The sequence below is a fragment of the Falco peregrinus genome, chromosome 1 (assembly GCF_023634155.1).
Source record: "Falco peregrinus isolate bFalPer1 chromosome 1, bFalPer1.pri, whole genome shotgun sequence".
Classification (NCBI taxonomy): domain Eukaryota; kingdom Metazoa; phylum Chordata; class Aves; order Falconiformes; family Falconidae; genus Falco; species Falco peregrinus.
In genome coordinates this window covers 89,815,947-89,839,009 of record NC_073721.1, presented here as the reverse complement: position 1 = coordinate 89,839,009, position 23,063 = coordinate 89,815,947, and the positions used below count along the sequence as shown (strand labels likewise).

The following is a 23,063-nucleotide window of genomic DNA, read 5'->3' as shown; positions in this document are numbered from 1 at the left end:
CCTTAGTGAAAAGAATCTGATCATCCTCTCTCACCAAGAATTCAAATGTCCATGCTTGTATTAGCTCAGCTGATCTCAGTGTTGTTGATAAGGTGTTGCTGATGTCAGAGGCTGCATGCAACACAGCCTTCCTCGTGCTTTAGGTGTCTTTTCCTGTTTTACTAGATTGTCCAGTTGAGTTGCTGTAAGGAACTGGAGTGTGTAGTCCCAAAAGCAGCAGTGTCCTCACTGTCCTCTTCAGTTGCTTATCCATCCATCTCACATCCTACAGATGAAGAAAAATGGAGGCCGAATAGTGATCTTTCTGTTGGAGAGCATGCACATTCCAGCTCTGTAGGTACCTGCAGGCCTGAAGAAGGTGGATGCATCACCTGTTGGCCATAGCCAGCACATACCAGCTGTCCTCTGTGCTGGAATTGGCCGTTGTGCCTGTCAGAGTGAGAAAAGAGACAGAACAGGAGCTGACTGATTAGAGTTGTTCTGACTCCTACAGCAGTAGGAATGCTGTCAGTCCTCATGCTCTGCATTATTCCCATTATTCATTATCCCATTATTGACATTCATGATTTGATGTGGCAAATGGATAAAAAAATGCAAGGAACACACATTAACCAGAATCCTGTCATTCAGGCTTGGGGTGAGAGATGCAAGGCAGTTCAAAAGCTTTTGGGGGATGGAAGAGTGAGCTAATAGGGTAGTGTTATTAGATATATAAGTGCTCTCAGGCCAGGGGCTGATGTACACAGCAGGACAGCTCTGCTACCAAAACGCTGTTTGACTCCCTTGTGCTGTCCGTGGCTGAAGTGTTTACTAAGCCTCTTAGTGGCAGTGCAGATCTGTACTGGGTTAAAGGGTATGTAGAACTACGCTTCTGCATGGTGCAGCTTGGAAGTCCCACCAAGCAGGCTGCAGTGACTGAACGGTTCCTTGTCTTCATCTCTCTAATAGTCTTCAGGAGTGGCCAAGAGTACCAGGAAGCTTGGAAAAAACAACTTCAATGGGCACTGAAATAAAAATATAAGTAGAAGACTGATTCAAAGGGTGGTCTGTAGAAGCCAGACCCTCTGACAAAAACTCCTTCTCTTTCCAAAGTGCCTTTATTCCTCTTGTGCTGTGGACTATGACATATATTTGAAGGTCCACCTTTCTCTGGAATGTCTGATTACTGTTCTGAGTACAAGCTAACATAGCAAATAGAATGGCTTATGTTCCATTTTGAAGTATATCTCTTAAATCCATCTCAGGAGGGATCGTTATGCATGTTGAGCACAGTTCAAAGCCACAAAATACGTGTTTTTTCCATGAGCTTTATTTTTTTTAAACTTGCCTTTTGGAAAGATATGATACCATATGAGAACCATTGAGTATATTAAAGGAAGAGCTTGTTGCTTGCATGGTAATTAGTCCCTGAAGCTCTTGGTGGTCCCCTTTTCTCCTTTGCTACACAACACAATGCTACGTCTTGTCCCCAGAGGTGTGAAGTCTGGTAAGGAGGATCACAAAGCTCATCAGGTTGAAGGTGCTGTAACACCTAGCTATGTTGTAACAGTTTGTTTGCTTGAAAGAAGATTGTCTTGCTATGAGTAATACTGTACATGAGGAATGCCTCTCTGGTAAATTTTGTTTCTGGAAAAGCCCATAAGTAACACAAATATTTGCTTGGCACTTAAGTCCAAATTCTTTTATATTTGCTTTTTCTTCCGGGTGGATGTTCTGTGTGGGCCATGAAAGAGAAAGGGTGAATTTTCATGATTCCTGCCATGTTCATGTTTGAATTTCAGAAAAGAATTGCAAAAAATAAGTAGAAAGGTGGTTGTTGTCCTGGAGGCTACAGGTGAACTATTCAGTGACAGAGTCAGGAGGCATGATAGTGTCATGTTGAAGATGTACGCAGAGTCTACAGCTCATTGTGCTCTGGTCTTTTGACGGCATTAGTTTAATGCTGTAAAATGGTACTATTTTAGTGTTGAAGCCTCAAAACAAAAAAACCTGTATACACATTTCTTTTCCTTGGGTTTTCATCCTGACAGGTTTGCTGAAACCTGCCTTCCGGCATACAGCTGAAAATGTGGAGCTCTGTGAAGAGCTTCAGTCAGTCACTGCCACATTCTGGGAGACTCTTGGGAAGAACTGGGATCCTGAGTGTTATAGCACACCTCATTCCAAGCCCAGTCCAAGATTTTGTCTGACACCTTCTAGTTTTGATTAATTGGGAAGCTGTGCCAATGCTATTTCCAAACGATCTTCACACATTATAGCCTGGTCTGAAAGCCTGCTGGAGCAAAAGAAAGACTGCTACTGACTTCAGAAAAATAGTTTCTCTGCTAACATTTGGCAGCTGGATAGCATCACGCAGAGTAACGCCCAGGACTTCCAACTCATGGTTCTGTGTGCTACCTAAAGCAATGCTCACCAATGTGCAGAGGGGACCAGGCTTTCTGCTATGCTGCCCACAAAGCCTGTGTTACGGTTAGAGGGGGACAGAGTTAGGGTCAGGGTCTCGTGGGGGCGGGAGGCTACATGATTGACTTAGCTGGACGCTCAGAATTTTGCTGTTCTTGATGTGGCTGTAACTTCTGTGGCAGCTACACTTTTCTTGGATAAGCAGGCGTAACTCTTGAAGCATACTTCCCAGAAGGTCATTTAAGACAAATGGCAACTCCTCAGAAGTATCCACTGGTTGCTGCTAGGCTCTTGCATTTTACAATGCATCTCAAAAAGGACCTCTACAGTAGTTCAGCTTTTTAGCCATTTTAATCTAACTTTGGCAGCTTACACTTTGCCTTCATCCATTTTTAAATGTCAGTTGCCTTGCTCTGCGACACAGCACCTTACAGCATAGCTGCCGTCTCTTGTGTTGTGTTTTTGGTTTTGTTTTCCTCTCCATCCCTCAAAGAATGGTCTTGTACCTTCTGCTTCAGATCACGTGTCTGGCCGACAATGGACAAAGCATCTGCTTATTCCTTCAAAGCCACAGGATTTTGTGCTAGTTAATATTAATCTCTGCAAATCTCTTCAGTCTTTTGCTATTGGAGTTGCATGTATTTCTGCATGTTTCTAATATTCATCTGACTACCATGGTCCTCGTTTTGTTTCTTCTGTGCCGCTTAATGGCTTTGATAGGAGATATTAAAGGGATGGATAAGTGGGAGAAAGGCAGAATGCAGTGTGATTCTGTGTCTTTTTCACTGGGGACACCCATCTGAGGCTGCTGCCTTTCTTGAACATTGCAGTAGGTTTTGGTGGTCCGTGCAGTGGGTTACCCTTTCTGGCTTTCAATACTGTTTTTGCAGTACTGCACATGTGTAATCACATTTTACTTCTGAACCTCTCCTAGCGCTGCAGTGTCCTGTCCAGAAGGCTTCATAAGCATTTCTTGGTTTGGGTAATGTACTGGCTGGGTAATGTCCCCGAGTTGTTTGGGGACAATGGGGGAAGCAGGAAGGAGAAATCCAGAAGCCACAGGCACCCCAATAAGCAATTCTTTGTGATTTCATGGCTTCTGCAAGGTAGTTCTGTGTCACACCACATTTGTGGTTGCTTTTCCTTACCCGATTGTGGAAAGGAAACTACTAAGTACAAGTTTCCCACAGGTAAAGGCAAATTCCAAGGAAGATTATACGTCTCCAGCAGTTGTCTCCTCAGCCCTTCTGTACCACCCTGTCGTTCTTTGAAGGTCCTGGTTACTAATTGTGAGAGTTCAAATTTTGTATTAAAGGCTGACTCCTGTAAAGGAGCTCAGGAAGCTGCCCAGGACTTCTGTTGGAAGTGGATGTGTTGCAGATCTCCTGTGCCTGCATTTTATTCCTTCTACTCGCAAATTCAGTTACAGTGGTTTCAAATGCATTGAAGTACAGTTAACCACCAACTTATTAACATTAACTGATGGACACAGGGAACAGTGGGACTCTAGGCCCATGCTAGTTCTCATCTGACCCTGAATGTCAAGAAACAACCCTGACACATAGTGTGGGTTTTGTTGGGCTTTTTTTCTCATCTCAAATTATTCAGGCTTTAGCACGTTTGTCAGAACTGATGTAAACCAGAATATATTACTGCATTTCAGCGTTGGATGTCTCAACAAAATTAACCAGCTAAATGGATTTTTTTCCTTTCTGGAAGGAAAAAAACATAAACAAAAGGAATTTTTCACAGTCTAGGCTTTCTAGGTTTGCCACAGCAAACAAGGATAAATGCAGAGCAGTGGAGATGAAAAAGCCTGGACTTTGTGACTAGCCCTTACTTGGTTGAGGTAGGGTGGCCTCTGGAAGATGTTGTTTTCTTCTTAGGTGCTAAAGGATGAGCACAGAGATCTTCAGTTAGGAGTGACACATGAATACTGGTATAGGTACAAGGCATTCTTTTCTGTGTGGGAGGGAAAGGGCTGTGCTAGTGCTGGTAAAACCATGTTGATTTGAACTTGATTCAGGAGCCATTCCCATTCCTCTAAGTAACAAGAAGAGAGGGTGAACTGGTACCTTGCTGAATGCAGTGACTATAATTTTGTTCATTTCAGAAGGGCACTCCTGATTTTATTTTTGGGCAAGTGAAGAGAATCAGACCTGATATACTCAAGTAGGTAGAAAAGGTGCAAGAGGTTGAAACTGAAGTTAAGCATTGCCCTTTGAAGCAGAGTTCAACGCTCCAGAAATGGCAAGCGTTGTGCATTTTGTCCACTGCAGACCTGGGGACCTAAATATTCCCAAGAAACATCAGCAGACTGAGGAGGTGAACTGTTTGTAGAAACTAGTACTAGTGCAGCAAATGGCACTGTAACACAGCAAACCCTGGGCTAGGAGCAACTCTCAAACCAAGATGTTGTAAATATGCATCGCTCCTAATGCCATTGCTGCTAATAGTAAATCCTGTTAATTTTCACGTACAGAAGGAGGTATTTCACTCCTTGTACAGATGTAACATACCACAAAAGGTGTGCAGAGTCTGAAAACCCCTTGCTGGATCGACACTTAAATCACTTGTTAGATCAGTTCCAAACCCACTGAATTTAACCGAATTACTACTTTGTTGGGTCCAGTAACCTTCCCAGTAAACACTGGTTTGTTTCATTCAAAGTGTTCAGAACAGAATGGTATTCCTCTTTTTTTAAATTGTCAGTTTTTGTTTCATAAGAACATTCCTGGTATGTAAATGAGAAATTTTGTTAATCTGTTCAATAACATTTTCCATGTGTATAAAAAGTTATGAGAACAAAGATGTTTGCTTTGTGATTGAAGGGTACAGGGAGGGGAATCTCTACCATCTGCCATGACCAAATTAGTTTTCAAGGGGAGGGAAATAAATCCCTCTCATTGCAAGCTATTTTGATCAGCTCTAGTAGTAATATTTTATGTAGGATTTCTCTTCCAGAGCCCAGTAGAATTTACAAGTAAATGCATCTTTCTAATACTTTGGTAAGAGGAACATCTGTCTCAGACATTGTGAGGATTGAAGCACTAAGAGTTTTTTAGAAATCTCATATTCATCCTGCAATATTTGTCTGGTGTATGTAATCCTAATATACCAATTGCAGCAGTAAATATTTTGGTATAACCAGACACTGAACTCCAAAAGAAACCTGTTTAGCTGCAGCTAATGAAAATGTAATGCCTGTGATGGTGCGATGTTTGTGTTCTTCAGCACCAACCTGAGTTTTAAAGAATTTTAAACCACTAAGACTCAGACTCTGCAACTTTGATGGAATGAAAAAGCCTCAAGCTTTCAACACCTGCCATAGAAATTTAATAAGGACCCTAATAAATGGGTTAGTTTCAACAAACAATTAACTTAACAACTTCATCTGGAAGGCTTAGAGGCCCTGTTTCATAGGAGGTAACTTGAGAGCATTCTCACATTATATAGTGTAGTTAATGTTTCCTTTAGAAAACCAGAGTTTTTAAGATTTAGTATTTCATGTGCTCCAAATTACATCAAATTGGCATATGGTACACAACAAAGCCTTCAACCCCTGTATAGATCAAAAAGAAAATTCTTCTAAGCTGTTTGGGGGTTTCTTAAGCATAAGGAAAATATATAATTCCCTGGAATTCAGAAGCTTATAAAATGAATTTTGTGGGCAGTTTGGATAAAATTGTTGCTTATACTTTGATTATTCCATTAAAATTCACACCCCTACAAATATGGAGATTTTCTTGTAAGTACCGAGTGCTCACTGAGCAATGTAGCTGGACTGCACCATATAGACTGGAGAGGAACGTGTTTTCCTACACGCTGTCTTATATTGTGAGCTATTTTTTCAGCCTCTTGTGAAAGTATATAATACAGATGAAGTCTCTGAGGGTTCATAGTTCAATGTGTTTAATGTAACTCTGTGTTGCAGTGAAGCAAAAGTAGAATATTTACATGCACTTAGCCCTGCCCTACTTTACATATTTCATCTTAAAGTCTCCATTCGCTTTGCTGTCAGTTGCTACCCCCCACCCAGTCTCCCCTTCTCACCCCCCCCCCCCTTTTTTTGTTTTTGTTACAGCTCACCTCTAATCACCCTTCCTGTGTTGGATGTGTTGCTTGCATGTGCCCTGTCTTTTGTCTGTGCATCTGGACTTTGTCCCACCTGTTCTGTTTGAACAGTAAAAGTTCTCCTGGACAAGGGTCTGTGTTTCCTTACAGCTGTTGGTTGGTACCCCATACCTAACATCGACATTCTGTATCTAATGGCTGACTGCATATGATAACCAGTAGCATGGCCTTTATTTGCCTGTGAGGGATATGCAATTACTTGCATCGATATAGGCAAAAAAAGGTAGAACAGCAAAAAAATGTAGAACAGCATGCTAGGATTCATATGTCCCAGCTGCGCTGTATACAGAAGCAGATCTTAGTCAGACGTCACCCTTTTTTTGCTGGTTTGACACCAAAATCCACCCTGGCTAGTCAGTGCTATCAGTCTGGGTCTAATGAACGTAATTAAACCAAAAACCTAAGAAGTTCTCTTTAGCTAATGGTATTGCTGGCAGCCTGGTCATGATCTGTAAAAACAACATGGGCTTTCACGTCTGGAAACACACTTTTCAGTGTTTGAGACACAGTAGCACAAACTTGGAACGTTGCAGGCAGCACATGAGCAATTTTAGTTCGAAGGTGTCAGTCTGGCTTCCTTCATGAACATTAAGTTTGCAGAGAAAACAGTATCTGGACTTGATGGTATAATGACTAGTAATCGGAAATACCTAGGCAGAGTCACAGTGTAGGAACATCATGAAGCCCAGGCTAAAATCCGCTTCTTGTTTTACTTAATGGCCTGGAGTTGGGGTAATTCAAAAGTAGATTGTTTGATGTGTGTTCATTACAGACTGTTGCTTGGCTAGGTGAACCAGGGTTCTGGGGTGAAGAAGGCAGAAGGAGAGGGATTTGCATTTCCCAGGACTTAGGGTGTATGAACCATGCTTCATCTTGGCGTTAGGCTGTAGTTAAATATCATACATTTGCTCATATATTTTTGTTGTGTAATCAGAAGTGCCATTTTCTCCTGATGCAAGACTTTGGTAGATGCTCAGATACCTCCAGAGCCATACACATTATGAGCTGGTTCTGGGCTGGCCACTGGTTACTGATGAAGTGGATATAGGACGATTCTCCTCACAAGTTATTGCCTCTGAAGCCAAGGGCAGTCAAAGCATCCTCTGTCACAGTCTGGTGGCCAACACCACCACTTCTGTCTTGAAAAGTTGCTTAATGTTAATAACAGGTATGTTTTGTATCTATAGAGGTTATAACTTGCAGTAGAAACAAGGAAGCTGGCTTTTGTGTGTGTTATAAAACTAGTGGTTAGCAACATGTCTTGAAGGTAAGTTGCAAGTGGATTTAAAAGCCAGCTTGGCCTGTTGTGAAGGTTTTAACATCATCTGATGATGATATCCTGGATGAAATGCTAATAGCTTTGGAAATAAATTTAAGTGACCTTCTGCTTTGCTTTGGAGTAATATCCATACATGCAAATCAAGCAGTTTTCTGAAGCCATGTAATTACACACCGACAATTGTTCCACTCAAATCAGCTTCCACATTTCATAGTTCCTTCATGTGCCCAGCCCCATGGTGGTGTGCCTCAGAGAATTATTCGTAACTTGTTCTACAACAACAGAATAAATAGTATTTAAAAGGAAATCAATATTTGCTATCTCAAATTTGCTGTTGAATGTAGAGATTGTTAGGGGATTGGCTTCTTGCAGGTATTGCAACAGTAGTGACCTTTGAGGAGATCTGAAGGAGGAAGGAATGGCATTAGCAGGAAATGCCTGAGGAATTTTTAGGCTGGTAGGGAAGGAAACAGTGCCACAAAGGAGAGCAGCCGAACTCTCTTGTCCATTAACAGCTTGACCCTGAATTTGCCCAAGTGCTTTTTGAACTAGTTAGTTTTATTCGGTGACAAATTAGTTGCCGTTGCCGTAAGATGTGACAGACCCGAGTATCTATCTTTGTGAATATTTATTTGCAAACTAGGGTGCAGATACGGTGGCAGAACCAAACTCTGCCAAATTCTGCTGTCCTCCAGAACACAGTTGTGGGGTAGAGAACTGTGTGGGTTATGCAGTAGGCTCATCATCCTAGCAGTAAACCTTTTCCTTCTCTAGGGGTTTCTTCCCCTCTAAATTATTGCAGCTAGTGCCAGTCAGTGCCTTACCTGTGTACTTTAATATAAATACTGTGCCTCTGCAACATCTTAGACCCTACCGTGGAAAACCACGTTGCGGTTGGGCTTATTGGAAGAATAGGGAAGACTCAGTTTCTGTGTTGTGGTCAAAATTTCTCTTTATGACTTTTCTCTTATGTCAGGATCTGAGCTGAACCAAAATGGCAATTCCTAACTTTTTACTGTGTTCCAGCATTAGATCTTTGAATCAAACCCTCACAGCAGGCATCCTTCTTTTCCAGCATAAGATTTGTGTGCAGGCCAGCCATATGGTCTGTGTAATTATTATTTTATAATGGTGTTATTGCTCTCTAGCTGCCCAGTAAACACAGTGCAGTTTCAGTAAACTATATACATAAGCCTAGGAACTTTAGACTTGAATGATTTTCTTCACTTTTATACAATAGTAGGTGCGAAGGAGAAAAAAAGATTCCATTTAATTTATAGAAACTGTATAAAGTTTATAGAGTCTCTACAATCGTCTCAAATGAAAAGGTGGTGGAGAAGAGGGGCTGTACGGAAACTGGGAGGTCCACAAAGCTGGAGGAGAATAACAGTTAAAGGCACACATCGGTAAATACCTGTGCTGAACTTTTCCCATTAACTCTACCATTGAGCATATGGACTGCATTAGGAGTTTGTCTGCCTTAGGGATTTTATAAACGCATTTCCTCCCCTTTCCTGTTCCCTGTCCAGTTACTATTGCTTTAGACTATTACAGGATCAGATAGTGTCCATTCTGGGGTTATCGTTCTTACGGGAAAGAGGCTATTTGCTGTAGAAATGTCCACTGGTTTCGTGTCAGAAACCTGTGTATATATGCAAATGCTTTCCTGAATGTGCTTTTGCTTTTTTTCCTTTATTTTTTTTCCCTTTTTTTTTTTTTCATATGTGAGCTTCCTGAAGCAGTAATACCAGCTTGGCTCTCCCATCCTTTGAGGCATATGTGCACCTCTAATTTGCGTCGATGGCAGAATTTCTGCAGCAAAATTAGGAGCCAATGTGTGCTTAGCTTTATGGATGATCTGTAAATAAACACAGCTCTCTTTTGAATCCTTATTTACCCTGAAAATGAAGGTTGCCAAAGTGACTGATGAAAAATAGGACCCAAAACGAGGAAACCAAGCCTCTGGTGAAATCAGAAAATATTTATTTTGCTTCTGTGTACCTTCCTGTGATTTCTTTCTGATTTTGTTAGACATTAGAAGTCTGTATACCCAGCCCATTTGATAAGGTCTCCTGTCCTCTCCAAAACCTGGCAGTGCCCATCCGAGCATTCCTGAGCATTTCAGAGAAGCTTAAGAAAGAGGTGGCCCCGTTGCCTGCTGCTAGCTCCTGCACCCATTCTGCCTTCCCCTTTGCACCAATACATGTGTTTGAATGAAAAGAAGTATATCGGGAAACAGATCTGGCTGAACATTAACCTCCACCCACCCTCAAAGTTAATTTTAACAGATTGATTGTGGAAGCTACACCCTAGGTGACACATAGCACTTCTGCTCCTCAGCCGTGGATGTGTGAGTGCATGGAAAGCCAGTTGTGGGGCCGAGGTGCTGAAGGAAGGGAAGCCCAGGAAATATGTAACGTCTCTTAGTTTATCGTACTTCAAGATTTGTAGGTGGTAAATGCTATGGGTTTTTTACAGATATTCTGGATCTGTAATATAATTTACAGTGTCATTTGTAGAGAGCTGTTTCAAATCTGTGCACATTCTTCTAAGATATTTTAAAGGAAAAGCCAACAGCAATAATTAGTTTGGCATTTTCCATGTTTTCTAAAGCACTTGAGGGGTAATGAATTTTTTTAACCAATCTTACATAAAATCAGGTTTTACAGGAACAAGAGGACTTAAAAGGCCTGAACAGCCATTGGTGACAGATGTAATTCATGCTGAAAGCTCTGTTCCAATGCATCAAAATACAGAAAACAATTATACATATGATCAGAGACTGCTGACCCTTCAGTTAAAATGATCAAAAAGAAGAATATTAGTTTGATTTACGGAAGCTACTACTTAATCTATAATTAGTCTGACCAATAAAAACAAACCTGACTTTTACAGAATGTGATTTCCCAGTAGATCGGTTAGCTATTTTTGTAGGGCTGAAGAAACACAAAATGGTTTTAAAATGTATTTGATATGCTCTATGAGTAAATTGAAATACAGCATATAACTAGATTTAATAGGTTTTGTTCATAAATTGCCAGATTTCCTTAATTCAAGAGAAATTTGAGAACCACTCGAGAATAATTGTCTCTAAAATGAAATATTACTTTGTCAGTCTACTTCATTTATATTAAATATATGGTTTACTTCTTTATATTAGAAGGTAAATGAGAGTTGGTCAGTAATATGATTCCCCTTACACTTTTGCTGTAGTTCACTATGGAAATGGATTCAGGAAATGGCAGATGTGATTAAAAACTCGTCAGCTGGCCCAAGAGCTGTTTGTACAGCACCTAGCATACAGCACTTCTGGCAAGGAACAAGCACTCCTCATCTTATTGCAATCTAAATAAAATGACTTTTCAATTTAGGGACTTGGAATTTTGATTTTAAATGCACTGCTTAGGAGCTTGGGAATATGAGATTTGATGAGGCTTTTCCATTCATAAGAATGAAGACAAAATTGTTGTGTTGGCTAATGTGATCTTGTTTCCTTGTGCATGCAAGTAAGTACATTGGAATCCACACCAGCCCAATTTGCATGAGGGTGTCAGAGTAATAATCCTATAAATTGACATAGAAGGGTCAAGCTGCCTGCTCAGAGGCTAACATCACTGGAGAGCTGTGCACAACACATGGATGTTCACCTCTCAAAAGCTACATGGAAGATTGCAAAACTAAGAGAGATTTCTTCTGACATCCTTTAGAATGCATCTACAAGTATATAGATCATGTCTGGGCAAAGAAATAGAATAAAATATCATAGCTCAACCTTATATCTCCCGATTTGGCATATATTTGTTTTACTCACAGGGCCTGTCATGAATTCTGAGGGTTTTGGCATCAGTTTTTGAAATTTCCTACCAGCTTTCCCTCTTCTGGAAACTTAAGTACTGTTTTTTGTTTCTGATATTTCCAGTGGAACGGGAAAATGTACAGAAGAGGACCTTTACCAGATGGATAAATCTACATTTGGGAAAGGTAAGGCTGACAAACAGTCTTGATATTGGGATACAAGGACACAACCATAGACATATTGCAGTTAATTCTTTTGATAGTTAAAATTTGGAAACAAAGTTGACTTCTGTGCATATGGGGATGTTTGGAGGGGAATGAGGGGAAGCTGAAAGCATGTTTCTGGGTAAATGAAAATTGCTTTTCAGGTGCAATGAATACTTGGCTGGCTTTAGTTCATCTCAGGTGCATTGAAGTCTTTAATGCTGCTGACTGTTATAATGAGGCTGGAATTTCCCCATAGAATGTACCCAAATAAAATCAAATGTGGTTGAGGCTGCTCTGAGGTGATGATGACTGTGTTCTTCCTTGGCCTGGAAGGTCAAACATCTGAGGCACCATGGCCAAAGACATGTTCTTCAGAACCTGGCTTCTTCCCACATCTGCAGACAGGAAACATTCCTTGTTAGTCATGTTTTGTAGGAGCTGTGTGATGGGCTCTTTACATACCTACTTATGTTAGAAAACTAATTTTTGGACTTTAAGATGTAATTGGTTTTGGAATTTAAGATGTAATTGTTTCTTAATCACACCATAATATGGCTATTGAACTTAATTTACCGTTCTTATTGATAGTAGGTAAGTACTAACTATCCTGAGTAGCCTGCCATCCAGAGGACAACTTTCCTGCTGTTGAGGATGAAAAAAGAGGAAAAAAAATCTTAATATTACTGAGACAGCAGCAATGTTTAGTGGAGGATCAAGGAATGAGACCAGCTTCCTGATCTAGATGAAGTCCCAGCTTGGGCTGGAGTTTGAACTTCACAGTGCTTTTAGTATCTGTAGCTAAATTTCATAAAGTACAGACTGGGACAAAGTTTGGGCTACAAGCTGACTCTCAGTCTAGCTCCTGTAGTTGTTGGGAAGTGATTGCATTTTAGACGTAGTGAAGTAAAGGGTTTTAGAAGAAAAGCATCACATAAATATGTTGCTGAAGTCCACCACTCTGCAGTGAGTCTTGCTGAAGGAACAAAGGTATCCTCTTAAATCTCACTGGAAAATCAGAATAAGGCTGGTTGAAAATGTTTTGGCTAGCAATTGCTCCCAAAGGTCTTTCAGAACGAAGGCGTTGTTACGTGATGCCTTCATGAATCAGGCTCTAGGGCTTTCAACTAACTGTGATTTTGGAAGTTGTCAAAAAGGGTTATCAAGTATGTGACTGTGGAGGAGGTCTTTGATTTACAGAAGGTATTAGATCATAAAAAAGCCTGTAGGGTGCTGTTAATTCTGCTGTGCCAAGCATATGAAGTCTTAGAAACTTTGTGGGCAGGTGAACTGTTTTCTCTGGAGTGCATACAAATTATTTTCCTCTCTGGTTCAACAAAGAAAAATGCTTTTCTGAAGAAAGGGCAAAAGTTTGATGCTATATTAATGTTTTTCCTGGAAGTGGCATAATAAACATACCTATGTAAATAACGAGAGCTTTGCTAGAGCACTCTAATTACAGGTGATTCCCCAAGGACACTCATGAAGTAAGGTGGCTTCTGTCTTTATCCTCAAAGAAGCACTTCTTGCAGAGTGGCTTCCTTCTTTTAAAGGCAGCAGTGAAGTTGCCTTCTCGTACTTATTCAGGAAACTTAAGGTGTGCAGTGTCCCCTTTTTGAGCAGACCATCCTATCTGGGTCATCTTTTGAGAGGTTCTGCTGGTCATGGGATAATCAGGAGTAGTCTGCAGCTTCTGAGTTCTGGTTGTTCTTGTCTTAAGTACTGAAAGAATAAAAAAGGTTTGGGTTTGAGGCTTTCATATAGATTATTTCATTTTGAAATGGATAATACTTAGCTTTTTTTCAGTATGAAGCATTGTTTTTTACTCTTTTTTAGATTAAAGGCTAGTAATGAAAATGTGTGGTCCCAGTTTGCCAGAAGCAGTGCTTAATCAAACAGTAGTGCATTGCCCAACCAAAGATAAAAAGATTGGGTTCTTCAGGGACACGTGAGTAACACCTGAACAGAGTATAATCGCTGCAGCTGAGACTACCCCTAAGGGCTGAGCTTACTTGGCTGTGTGCCTCACAGTGCACACATCATCAGACACCTTGGTGAAGTGAGGAGATGGTTCCTTTTGGAGATTTGCTGAGACGAGAGAGACACAATACAAGAAGTTGCTACTTAAAGTACTTAGAAAATACTGGGAAACAGAATGGCACCACCAGAAACCTCACAGAGGAGACACGTCATTGTGGCCAGCTAGATCATGGATTTATTTCAGCATAAAGAGGTATTTGTTTCTGCTGGACTTGACTTAGTCTAAGGGATCAGCATCCAACCCTTGGGTGGTCGCTTCCTAAAGCAGAGTATTTAGGGTGAGATTCTGTTACAGGAAATCTGGAATAAGTCCGTGTCTGATCTCAGTTACAAGAATACCACATCTGAGTTTTAGCTCTGATGTTCCTAGGACAGAATTGCCACTGATGTGAATAATAGTCAGCCCTTTCTTCCTGCAGGCTAAGATGTACTTCTAGTGCCTCTGTCTTGTAAAATTCTTCTTACGCTCTGAAATAATGATGACTTACCAAGCAGTACTGCTTTAAAAACTACCTGGTTTCTTTTCTTCACAGCGCAAGCCTCCTCTGAAAGTGAAAGACTTGTTTATTGATATACAAGATGGCAAAATCTTGATGGCGCTGCTGGAAGTCCTGTCAGGACAAAAGCTGGTATGTGTGCAAGAGGGAGAAACCTCTGTAGGTATGGAGCTCTGTGTGTTACAAGCAACAGTGTATAGACATCCAAGGAATAAAGGTGAATTTGGTCCCATGTCTTGGTTATAGTAGTTATTTCAGCAACTTTGTTCAGATTTCCTTATGTTACAGGTTGCTGTCCTGAGTTGTAACTTAGGTTTCAAGGAAATGTAAAACAATGAGGTGTAAATGGTCTGTGATAAGTGTAAACATTCCTACCCCTCAGGGTTTTTAAGGCTTTAATACATTAATGCTCACATATTCCATTTGGAGATCACCCCAGTCACATTATTAAGAAAAGACATATTTGCTGTATTACTTTTTTTAATCTATAAATTCTGTTTCTATTTTGTCTAAGATCATTATGATGCTTCATAGGTCTGCTGATACCTGGTGTAGTTGTGAGTTTAGTTCTGGTATCCTGGCTCAGGTTTCATTAGTCTTACTGATGTGATCTATATTAGAAGGGCAAAGCTTCCCTCATCAGAATTTTTTTCTCTCCTCCTTTCTTGGTAGGAGCTGTATAAAGTTTCACATACCAGAAATGGAAACACCCAGTGCAAATATAAATGACCAATTGCAGTTGACTTTCATGTTTTCTTTCTACATCATTCTTGTCAGCAAGTACCCTCTTCTCTGTGGGTATCATACTTGGATAAGAGAGACCTGCTCTGCAGCTGTCTCACCACTGCAGATGCACTTGCAGTGACTCTTCAGTGACTGAACCATCTGCGTACTGCAGCATGTATGGCCGCTGTGGTCACATGGTCAGAACTACCGTTTTTTAATATTCTTGCAGTTTTGAGGAGCTGTAGCAGAAGCAGCAGTGTCTCTGTGTGCGTTCATACAGAATGCAGAGTGCCAGGCTGGAAAGGAGTTGAAGGGGCAGAAACATCATGACAGACCCGAGGTTATACCCTGGGAGGTCAGGGAGGAGGGCAAGGAAGGAGGTAAGGTCAGCTGGCCAAACTTGTTGCACTGGCAGGTAAATGTTCCTGCATGCATCTGGAAAAAACAGTGTGCCAAAGAGGAATTGCAGGCAGACAGGCACACAACAAATCTGTTTCATTTCTGCCAGTGAAGGTTTCTGCCTCCCACCTATGTGCCTGCTATGAAAACTGCTCATGCTTCCTAATTAGGATCATTTAATTTAACTCAAGAGAAAAAAAAAACTATTATTATGAATTTTCAGGTAAATTTGATCCTGTGACTGAACATGGCTGGGGAGTGACTGCATAAATAATCAACGTGGCAGGTCTAAAGGGTGATAACATCTGGAGAGCAGAAAAGCTGGTTGCTAACCCTGTTTTGCTACACTAAGGGCAGATCACGTAGTTGAAGCACTTTTCTGATCAGAAGAGATGGCAATAATTTTACCTAGATAGTTTTCCTTAGCTTATTTTGCCTCTGTTTGTAGTTTTTTAAGCTTCGTATGATGCAGTGAATAATTCCACCATTTTTAAAAACAGTGTGGCTCTTATTTCTTCTAGATGCATGAATACAAATCTTCAACCCATCGAATTTTTCGTTTGAACAACATAGCTAAAGCACTTAAGTTCTTGGAGGACAGCAACGTGAGTATTTCCAAAGGCTGGTCTTACTATTTTCTCCTGATGCATGTTGCAAATTGTAATTGTTGTAACTGTAACTAGTCTAATGCCTGCATGTACCCAAGAGAAATGTACTGCTTAAAGGCACGGTGCCTTACCTTAGCAGCAAGGCTGAAAAGCCACATAAAAATGCACAACAAGTACACCTACAGAGTCTAAAACAAGGATTATTTGTTCATTTTATAATGTAAAACTTCAGCAGGATTAAAGGATTAGGAGCCTAATATTAAAAGAAAATAAAAAGAAAAGTAATTTTTATGAACTGAGTCTTAGTGGCATTACTTCAGTTACACTGAAGGCAGATGACTGACTTTCATCAGAAATACTTTCAATCTTACAAATCGTGTATTTGTCTGGTAAACTGCTGCAGCAACTTACCATGAGTCAAAGGCAAGAGAAAATGAAATCTGGGAACATGACATAAATGCATACTTCCAGGAATTAAAACCTCATAAGGATATAACTTCCTTCATAGTCAGTGTGGCACTACTGCAACATCACTTCCTAAAGTTGTAAGTGACCACGCAAGATCAGACCTTTTAGCTTTAAATGATTCATTCTTCTTTTTTTATTTCTCCCATTAGGGCTTTATTCCAAAGCCCTATGGATGTGACCTGTGTCTTGAGGCTGTTGAAAAACATTGAGAAGTAATGGGGTCAAGAGAAGTCCCAGCCATGTAAGAACTCGTATGCATGGTATACCAAGATCTTTCACAAGAGAGAACAAATATTGGACTATGTCCTATAAAGGACTGCAGCAGGGTGTAAACTTTACGGGTGAGGAGGGATCCGGTGTGTGCACACAGGGGCAAAACCCTGCCATGCATGGAATGACACAGCAGCAACTGATGTTACTTTGCTGCTTCCCTGCAATGAGCATAGCTCTTGCTCCAGGGATCCTGCAGCAGTGCTAGTCGTGCAGGAGTCGCTGCAAACCCCAGTGCAGGTATGAGCATGATGTGAGGTCTTAGTGGATCTCTTTATGTCCTCGTAGATGTGGGAGGTTTAACCTCCTTTGCCTTTTTCCCCAGGAGAGGATGTGAAAAGTCAAGAAGTTGTCCAGTAACTTCCAGGTATTCCAGTCTCCTTTTGGAAACTCCTCCAGCAGGGGCTGATCCAGCCCTAAATGTCTACATGTCCTGCTGTAGAACTGCTACAAAATATTTCACATGTTCGCCTATTTCTTAAGTGGTTTCCCAGTTGATGCTTTCTACCCAAATCCAGCTCACGCCCACTGGCACATGAGATTTTTTCTCTCAGTTGATATCAACACATTGCAGAGCTGCAGCTGAATCCTGTCTGATTGCCAGGACCTCACTAGGGGACAACCTGGAACCTTCATGAGCAAGGCTAAGCAGGAGAAGCCTTAGACACAGGCAGCCTTTTAATTACTAGCGCTAAACCACCTACTTTTGTATGGATTTCTTGTTCCCTTAAAAGTAAGCAGCCAGTATCTTCTTGGACAGCAAGTTGCCCATGAGCCAGAAGGCCGGTGGGTTCTGGGGAGCATTGGGAGGAGCGTGGCCAGCAGGTCGAGGGAGGTGATCCTCCTGCTCTGCTCTGCCCTGGTGAGGCAGCATCTGGAGTGCTGTGTCCAGCGCTGGGCTTCCCAGTTCCAGAGAGACAGGGAACTGCTGGAGAGGGTCCAGTGGAAGGCTGCAAAGAAGCATCTCCCTTGTGAGGAAAGGCTGAGAGAGCTGGGCCTCCTTAGCCTGGAGAACACTGAGAGGGATCTTATCAATGTCTACAAATATCTCAAGGGCGGGTGCCAAGAGGATGGGGCCAGGCTCTTTTCAGTGGTGCCCAGCAACAGGCCAAGGGGCAACGGGCACAAACTGAAGCACAGGCAGTTCCACCTGAATACAAGGAAGAACTTCTTTACCTTGAGAGTGCCAGAGCACTGGAACACGCTGCCCAGCGCGGTTCTGGAGTCTCCTCTGGGGACATTCAAAACCTGCCTGGATGTGATTCTGTGCAACCTACTTGAGGTGAACCTGCTTTAGCAAGGGGTTGGACTAGATATCTCCAGAGGTCCCTTCCAACCCTGACCACTCTGTGATTCTAGCTGGGTATCTCTGCTGAACTGAGTGACAAACATAAGCAGCAGTGAGAGGACAGCACTGACGCTGAGAGCAGCCTAGCAATAAATGCCACATGCTCCCCATTTTGCAAAAGCTGCTATTCAAATGTACTAGGTCTTTTGAGATTTTCCCATGCCAAATACCTTGGAGCTAGCAAGAAATCTGACCCTTGAAATATGACAGCTAGAGGTGTCTTCTTGCTAAGATTGAAAACTGTTGTGTGAACCACTAGATAAAGTTATTTTGCTTTCCTTTTTTCAGTTTAACCAAACCGGTTAGTGAAGGGTGGTGATGAAAGTGTTGGCAAAATGCCTTGGCTGCCAAGAGCTTCAGGGTAGGGTTAGATATTAAACCGCAGTGGGTGGAACCCGTCAGAGTAAGCTTCTATGGAACTGGGGCAGGAGGGTAAAGCACTGCTAAGTGATTCATCATGTACAGGATTTCTAAGTGATAAATGGGCTGTATGCTGGCCTTTAACTCAGTCTGGGTGCTGTATGCAGTACTGACAGCCTCCTTGCTTCCTCCCTCCTCCATGACCTTTGCCAAAACCAAGTCTGTGTTGTCTAAAGAGAATAACATCCTGGTGTTATCAGGGGGAAGAAACCTCCGTGTGGGAAAGTCTAGAGTTTGCTTGGATTAGGCAACCCTATCCTTTGCTAACTGATCTAATCAGAACTCTGTGACAAGCTGTGTAAGGTGAGACTAGCGAGGAGAAAGGAGATGCATAGCAGAACAGAAGTAAGCAGATCCTATTAAGATTTTAATTTTTGTGCAAGAAGTGACGCTCTATTTTTTAAGAATAGGATCTGCTGGACAGGGCACCATCTTGTTCCACTTTTGTATGGAGGAAACACATTTGTGGTCCTGAGGATGCAGAACTGGGCTCACTTAGGTTCTACAGACTGTGCTGGGGGTTTGAGATAAGAGTTCCATGAGCAGGGTGGTTGTGATCAGGGCAAATTATTATTAACACGAGATTCCAGTATTGCTTTTTTGGCTGGCCAGTCAGTGGCGGAATTGTTGTGGACATAGCCAGTAGTCTGAGTGCATTATTTGCATTTGCCTTGCTTCTTTGAGTTCAGCTCTGAATTTATGATCTTCTACAGGTAAAGCTTGTTAGCATCGATGCAGCAGAAATAGCAGATGGAAATTCCTCTCTGGTACTTGGACTAATATGGAATATAATCTTGTTTTTTCAGGTAATAAAACTTGAATACTTTAATTGTAAGTGAACAATCTTTATGGTATCAATCTATTCCAGCTGGATACTGATTTTTAAATTGATTTTTAATCCTAAAGAACATAATTAAGCATGCTAAACCCGAGCTTTTCTCTCCTAACATAGGCTAATTTAATACCTGCAGCTGCTTTCATTTTACTTCATTGGACGTGTTTTGGTGTAAACAGGAGACAATTTAAGCCCTTGTTTGACTTGGACCAGAATTAGAGCTTCAGATTACTACTTTTCCTTCTCTCCTGTGCCTTCTCAGGGTTCTGTTCCAGATTCCTTGGATCTGAACCAACATCTCAGGTTTGGTTCCAGGTCACAGTTTATTTTCAATAGCCTTTTCTGGATTTGGTCCAGTGTGGTGGGAAATTCCATGTGGAATCACTGATCTCCAGAGACTTGCTCAACATGGCAAAAATTCGCAACTAATGTAGATGGCCAAGTGAAAGGTCTTGAAGAGCCTGGAACTGAAAAAACTGATTTGATCCTGCAAATTGATTTAGTCCCAGGCTTAGATTAAAACTGCTCCCTAATCTGCATGTATTTTGAAAATTACCTTCTGGGCAGCACCTACAAATTCTAACGAACGGAGAGTGACGGCAGGAGGGTTCTGCAGCCTTGTAAGACTGCAGGGCTCCTTCATTCTCTTGGGCTCATTTAAAAAGTGGCTATAGGTTAAATAATCTCAAAGTTGTATTGCAGTTTCTCTCCCTGACTGAGCTCCTCAAGCTGAACAGCACTAGTTTGACCAGACAGACTCACAGGCAGAGAAGGTGCGACCAGAATCTGTCACCCCTGCAGCAGAGGGCATGGGGGACCTAAAAGCAGCAGAGTGGATAATTTGGACTCAAATGCTGACCAAGAACAGGAGTGCTGCTGCAGGTCACCATTTCTTGACCAAAAATATTTCACTTAAACAAGTTCTGTGAAAAGAGCGATTTCAATTAAGCTAACTTTTCTTTCAAGGACACGTTTCTTTGTTTTTTGTTTAATGTGAATTTGCTCAGTTCATCATGAACCTTGCCCGTTCTGTTCCCTGGGGTTGCCAGCTGGGATGATGCTGGCTGTCTCAGCTGTGCAGTCCGAGGTGAGAGTTACAGTGGACAGGACTACAGTTACCTTTTAGAATTCAGTTATGGCACTGGTATCTTTAAAGATTGCATGAAAACAAGCAGTGAGTTCTCCACGCAGCCAGTGTTAAACCAGAGCACTGCGTGTTTTGCCTTTTATTACAGATTAAGGAGCTGACAGGCAACCTCAACAGGAACTCCTCCTCCTCCAGCCTGTCTTCTGGGCCCAGTGGTCCAGAGTCAGACACATCCCACCCCAGCACTCCCAGTGTGGAGAGAAACATGTCTGTTACAGTGAAGGATCAGCGGAAAGCCATCAGAGCCCTTTTGATCTGGGTTCAGAGGAAAACCAGAAAGTAAGCTAACAAACCCTTGTGTAAAACCGTGTTTTGCTGCCTGCCTTTTTGAAGCTGAATCCCTTTTCTCTCTCCTGCCCCTTGTGTGTGTTACTGTGCGCTGTGGCTTCGTCTGCTTTCAAAGTTTGCAAGCACACGGTCTCTGAAGGGGGTATATTACTACGGCCTTGTGTCTACAGCAGCCATCTGACCTTGAAGCTGTGTGTGCTGCTGGCTTCATGATTTGAGTGTTAAATGTTAACTTGCACAAATCTGCTTGGCACGGTTTAAAACAGGATCATTGCCTCCTCCCCCTACCCCTTGGCTTTCATGCAGTCTGTTTGGTATCTTTTGCTAATTTAAGGGGAGGCATAAACAAGGGGTGAACTGAAAAAATAAATATATTGAAATACTTTAGCAACAGCCTTTTAAATTAATCAGCAGCCCTGAGGGAGCTTGCCTGTGTACCGTAGAGTGCCTTGAAGGATAGAGCCCCTATTGTTCCTAGAATTCAAGAGGGGAAGGAGGTAAATCTTAAATCAGTTCTCATGAATGTCTAACGTTTAGGTCCACTTCCATTGCTTAAAACATCTCTCCCCTCTTTAATAAAAAAGCAGTTATTTCACCAAATCATTTTGTCTACTAATGCTTTACCTTGGCAGAGTTACTGTCGGATTAAAAAACTTTAGTGGAAGACTTCTTGTGCTTGTGTAAATGCTTGGCATGTATTTTACATATATTGTTATCTGAAGCAATGACTGCCAGAGAGTTTTAAAGAGGGCATGGCTCAAACTTACACAAGTCGGATAGCTGAATATTTGCCATTTTTGTCTGTTTATGGATTTAGAAATCCAAATCTGCCTGTGAACACAAATGTTTTGTGTCTAGTGTTGAAGATACAAATTTACAACCTAAACACTTTGTCCTGTGGGCCATATTACCCCTTGGTTATCTCCAGTGAAGCTAAGGGTGCTTGTTGTGCAGATAGACTTGTCCCATTGAGGTCCATAGTTCAGTGCTGCCAGTGCAGACCACAGAGGAAGCACAGCTGTAGTCCCAAAATAATGCTGATACTGCCATTAACAGGGAGGTGGTACAAGGAAAGTGAGGACCAGAGAAGTAAAGGCCATAGACTTTTCAGTCCAGTCAAAGATTACAAATTGAAAACGTCTAATAGGAGAAAATTTTTCTTGCAACTGCACTATTAAAAATGTAATAGCATCATTATAATCACGTTATCCAGTGACCTGTGCAGGATTTTCTATTCTGGGGCTGTATTTCATTGCAAGCTTGATGGTTTTTTTCTTCCCTTCAAAACTCTGGGCATCTAACACACTTGTGGTTTATACATACACTGACCCCATTTGCATTTGGCAAAGCACAATTTTCTCCTATAGAAGGCCTAGTACACAGGAATGTGAATCATTTGTGCTTAATGTTTTTAAATATTTGAGTTTTGGCAGTCTTCCTAAGCTATGATATTAAAATGCTGGAAAGCAACAGAAACAGGAATCACAGAGACATTCGGTTTTGTGAATGTTAAATGTGGTTGCTGAGTTCTTGAGGGCTTTGTTTTTACTAACTACTTCCTACAAGCAGGTTTATGTCAGCTGTTAGCCGCTCTAATCCAGTTTGTGAATCCATGTGTTTTATGGATCTTATTTAGCGTGTTTTGAAATCCAGAAAGATCTCAAATGTGACTAGTGCAACTCAGCAACCTTACATTTAACTTTCAGGAGCCTTTGAAAATTATGATGCCTTTACTTTGGATTTTGTAACAGCCACCTATGTGAACTGTATGTAATTGTGTTTAGGTACGGTGTTGCAGTTCAGGACTTTACCAGCAGTTGGAGGAGTGGCCTTGCTTTCTTAGCTGTCATAAAAGCAATAGACTCTACTTTGGTAGACATGAAGCAAGCACTGGAGAAATCAGCTCGAGAAAACCTGGAGGATGCTTTCAGCATAGCACAGAATAAGCTGGGTGTTCCTCGGCTCCTAGAACCAGAAGGTAAAACTCCTACATCAACTTTGTTGGGTAACATTGAAACTGTAATGAATTCATGAATATTGCGTTGTGATACCTACCAAAAGCCTCCCAGTGATTAGGCTGTTGATGTGATCAGTGTGTTGGGCTGATTGATAAGAAAAATAAAAAAGAATTGATCACTGGCTTATAGTCGTATGCTTCCAGTAATATCTGTAAGCTTACTGGGGGCAGAGCTCTTACCATAC

At 41.5% G+C, this 23,063-nt stretch overlaps 1 protein-coding gene across 3 annotated transcripts in view; it reads left to right on the top strand.

The window, feature by feature from the left end:
• CLMN (calmin) overlaps positions 1–23,063 on the top strand; it is a 76,892-nt gene that overhangs the window by 39,979 nt on the left and 13,850 nt on the right. For 2 of the 3 annotated variants that reach the window (XM_055816518.1, XM_027777061.2), the window contains exons 2-7: positions 11,736–11,797; positions 14,389–14,484; positions 15,999–16,082; positions 19,305–19,397; positions 20,662–20,852; positions 22,646–22,839. In XM_055816518.1, the coding sequence (XP_055672493.1) occupies positions 11,736–11,797; positions 14,389–14,484; positions 15,999–16,082; positions 19,305–19,397; positions 20,662–20,852; positions 22,646–22,839 (720 nt within the window). Of the gene's footprint in view, positions 1–11,735; positions 11,798–14,388; positions 14,485–15,998; positions 16,083–16,465; positions 18,937–19,304; positions 19,398–20,661; positions 20,853–22,645; positions 22,840–23,063 lie in introns of those variants that run through there. The other variant, XM_055816631.1, reaches the window with a different exon arrangement.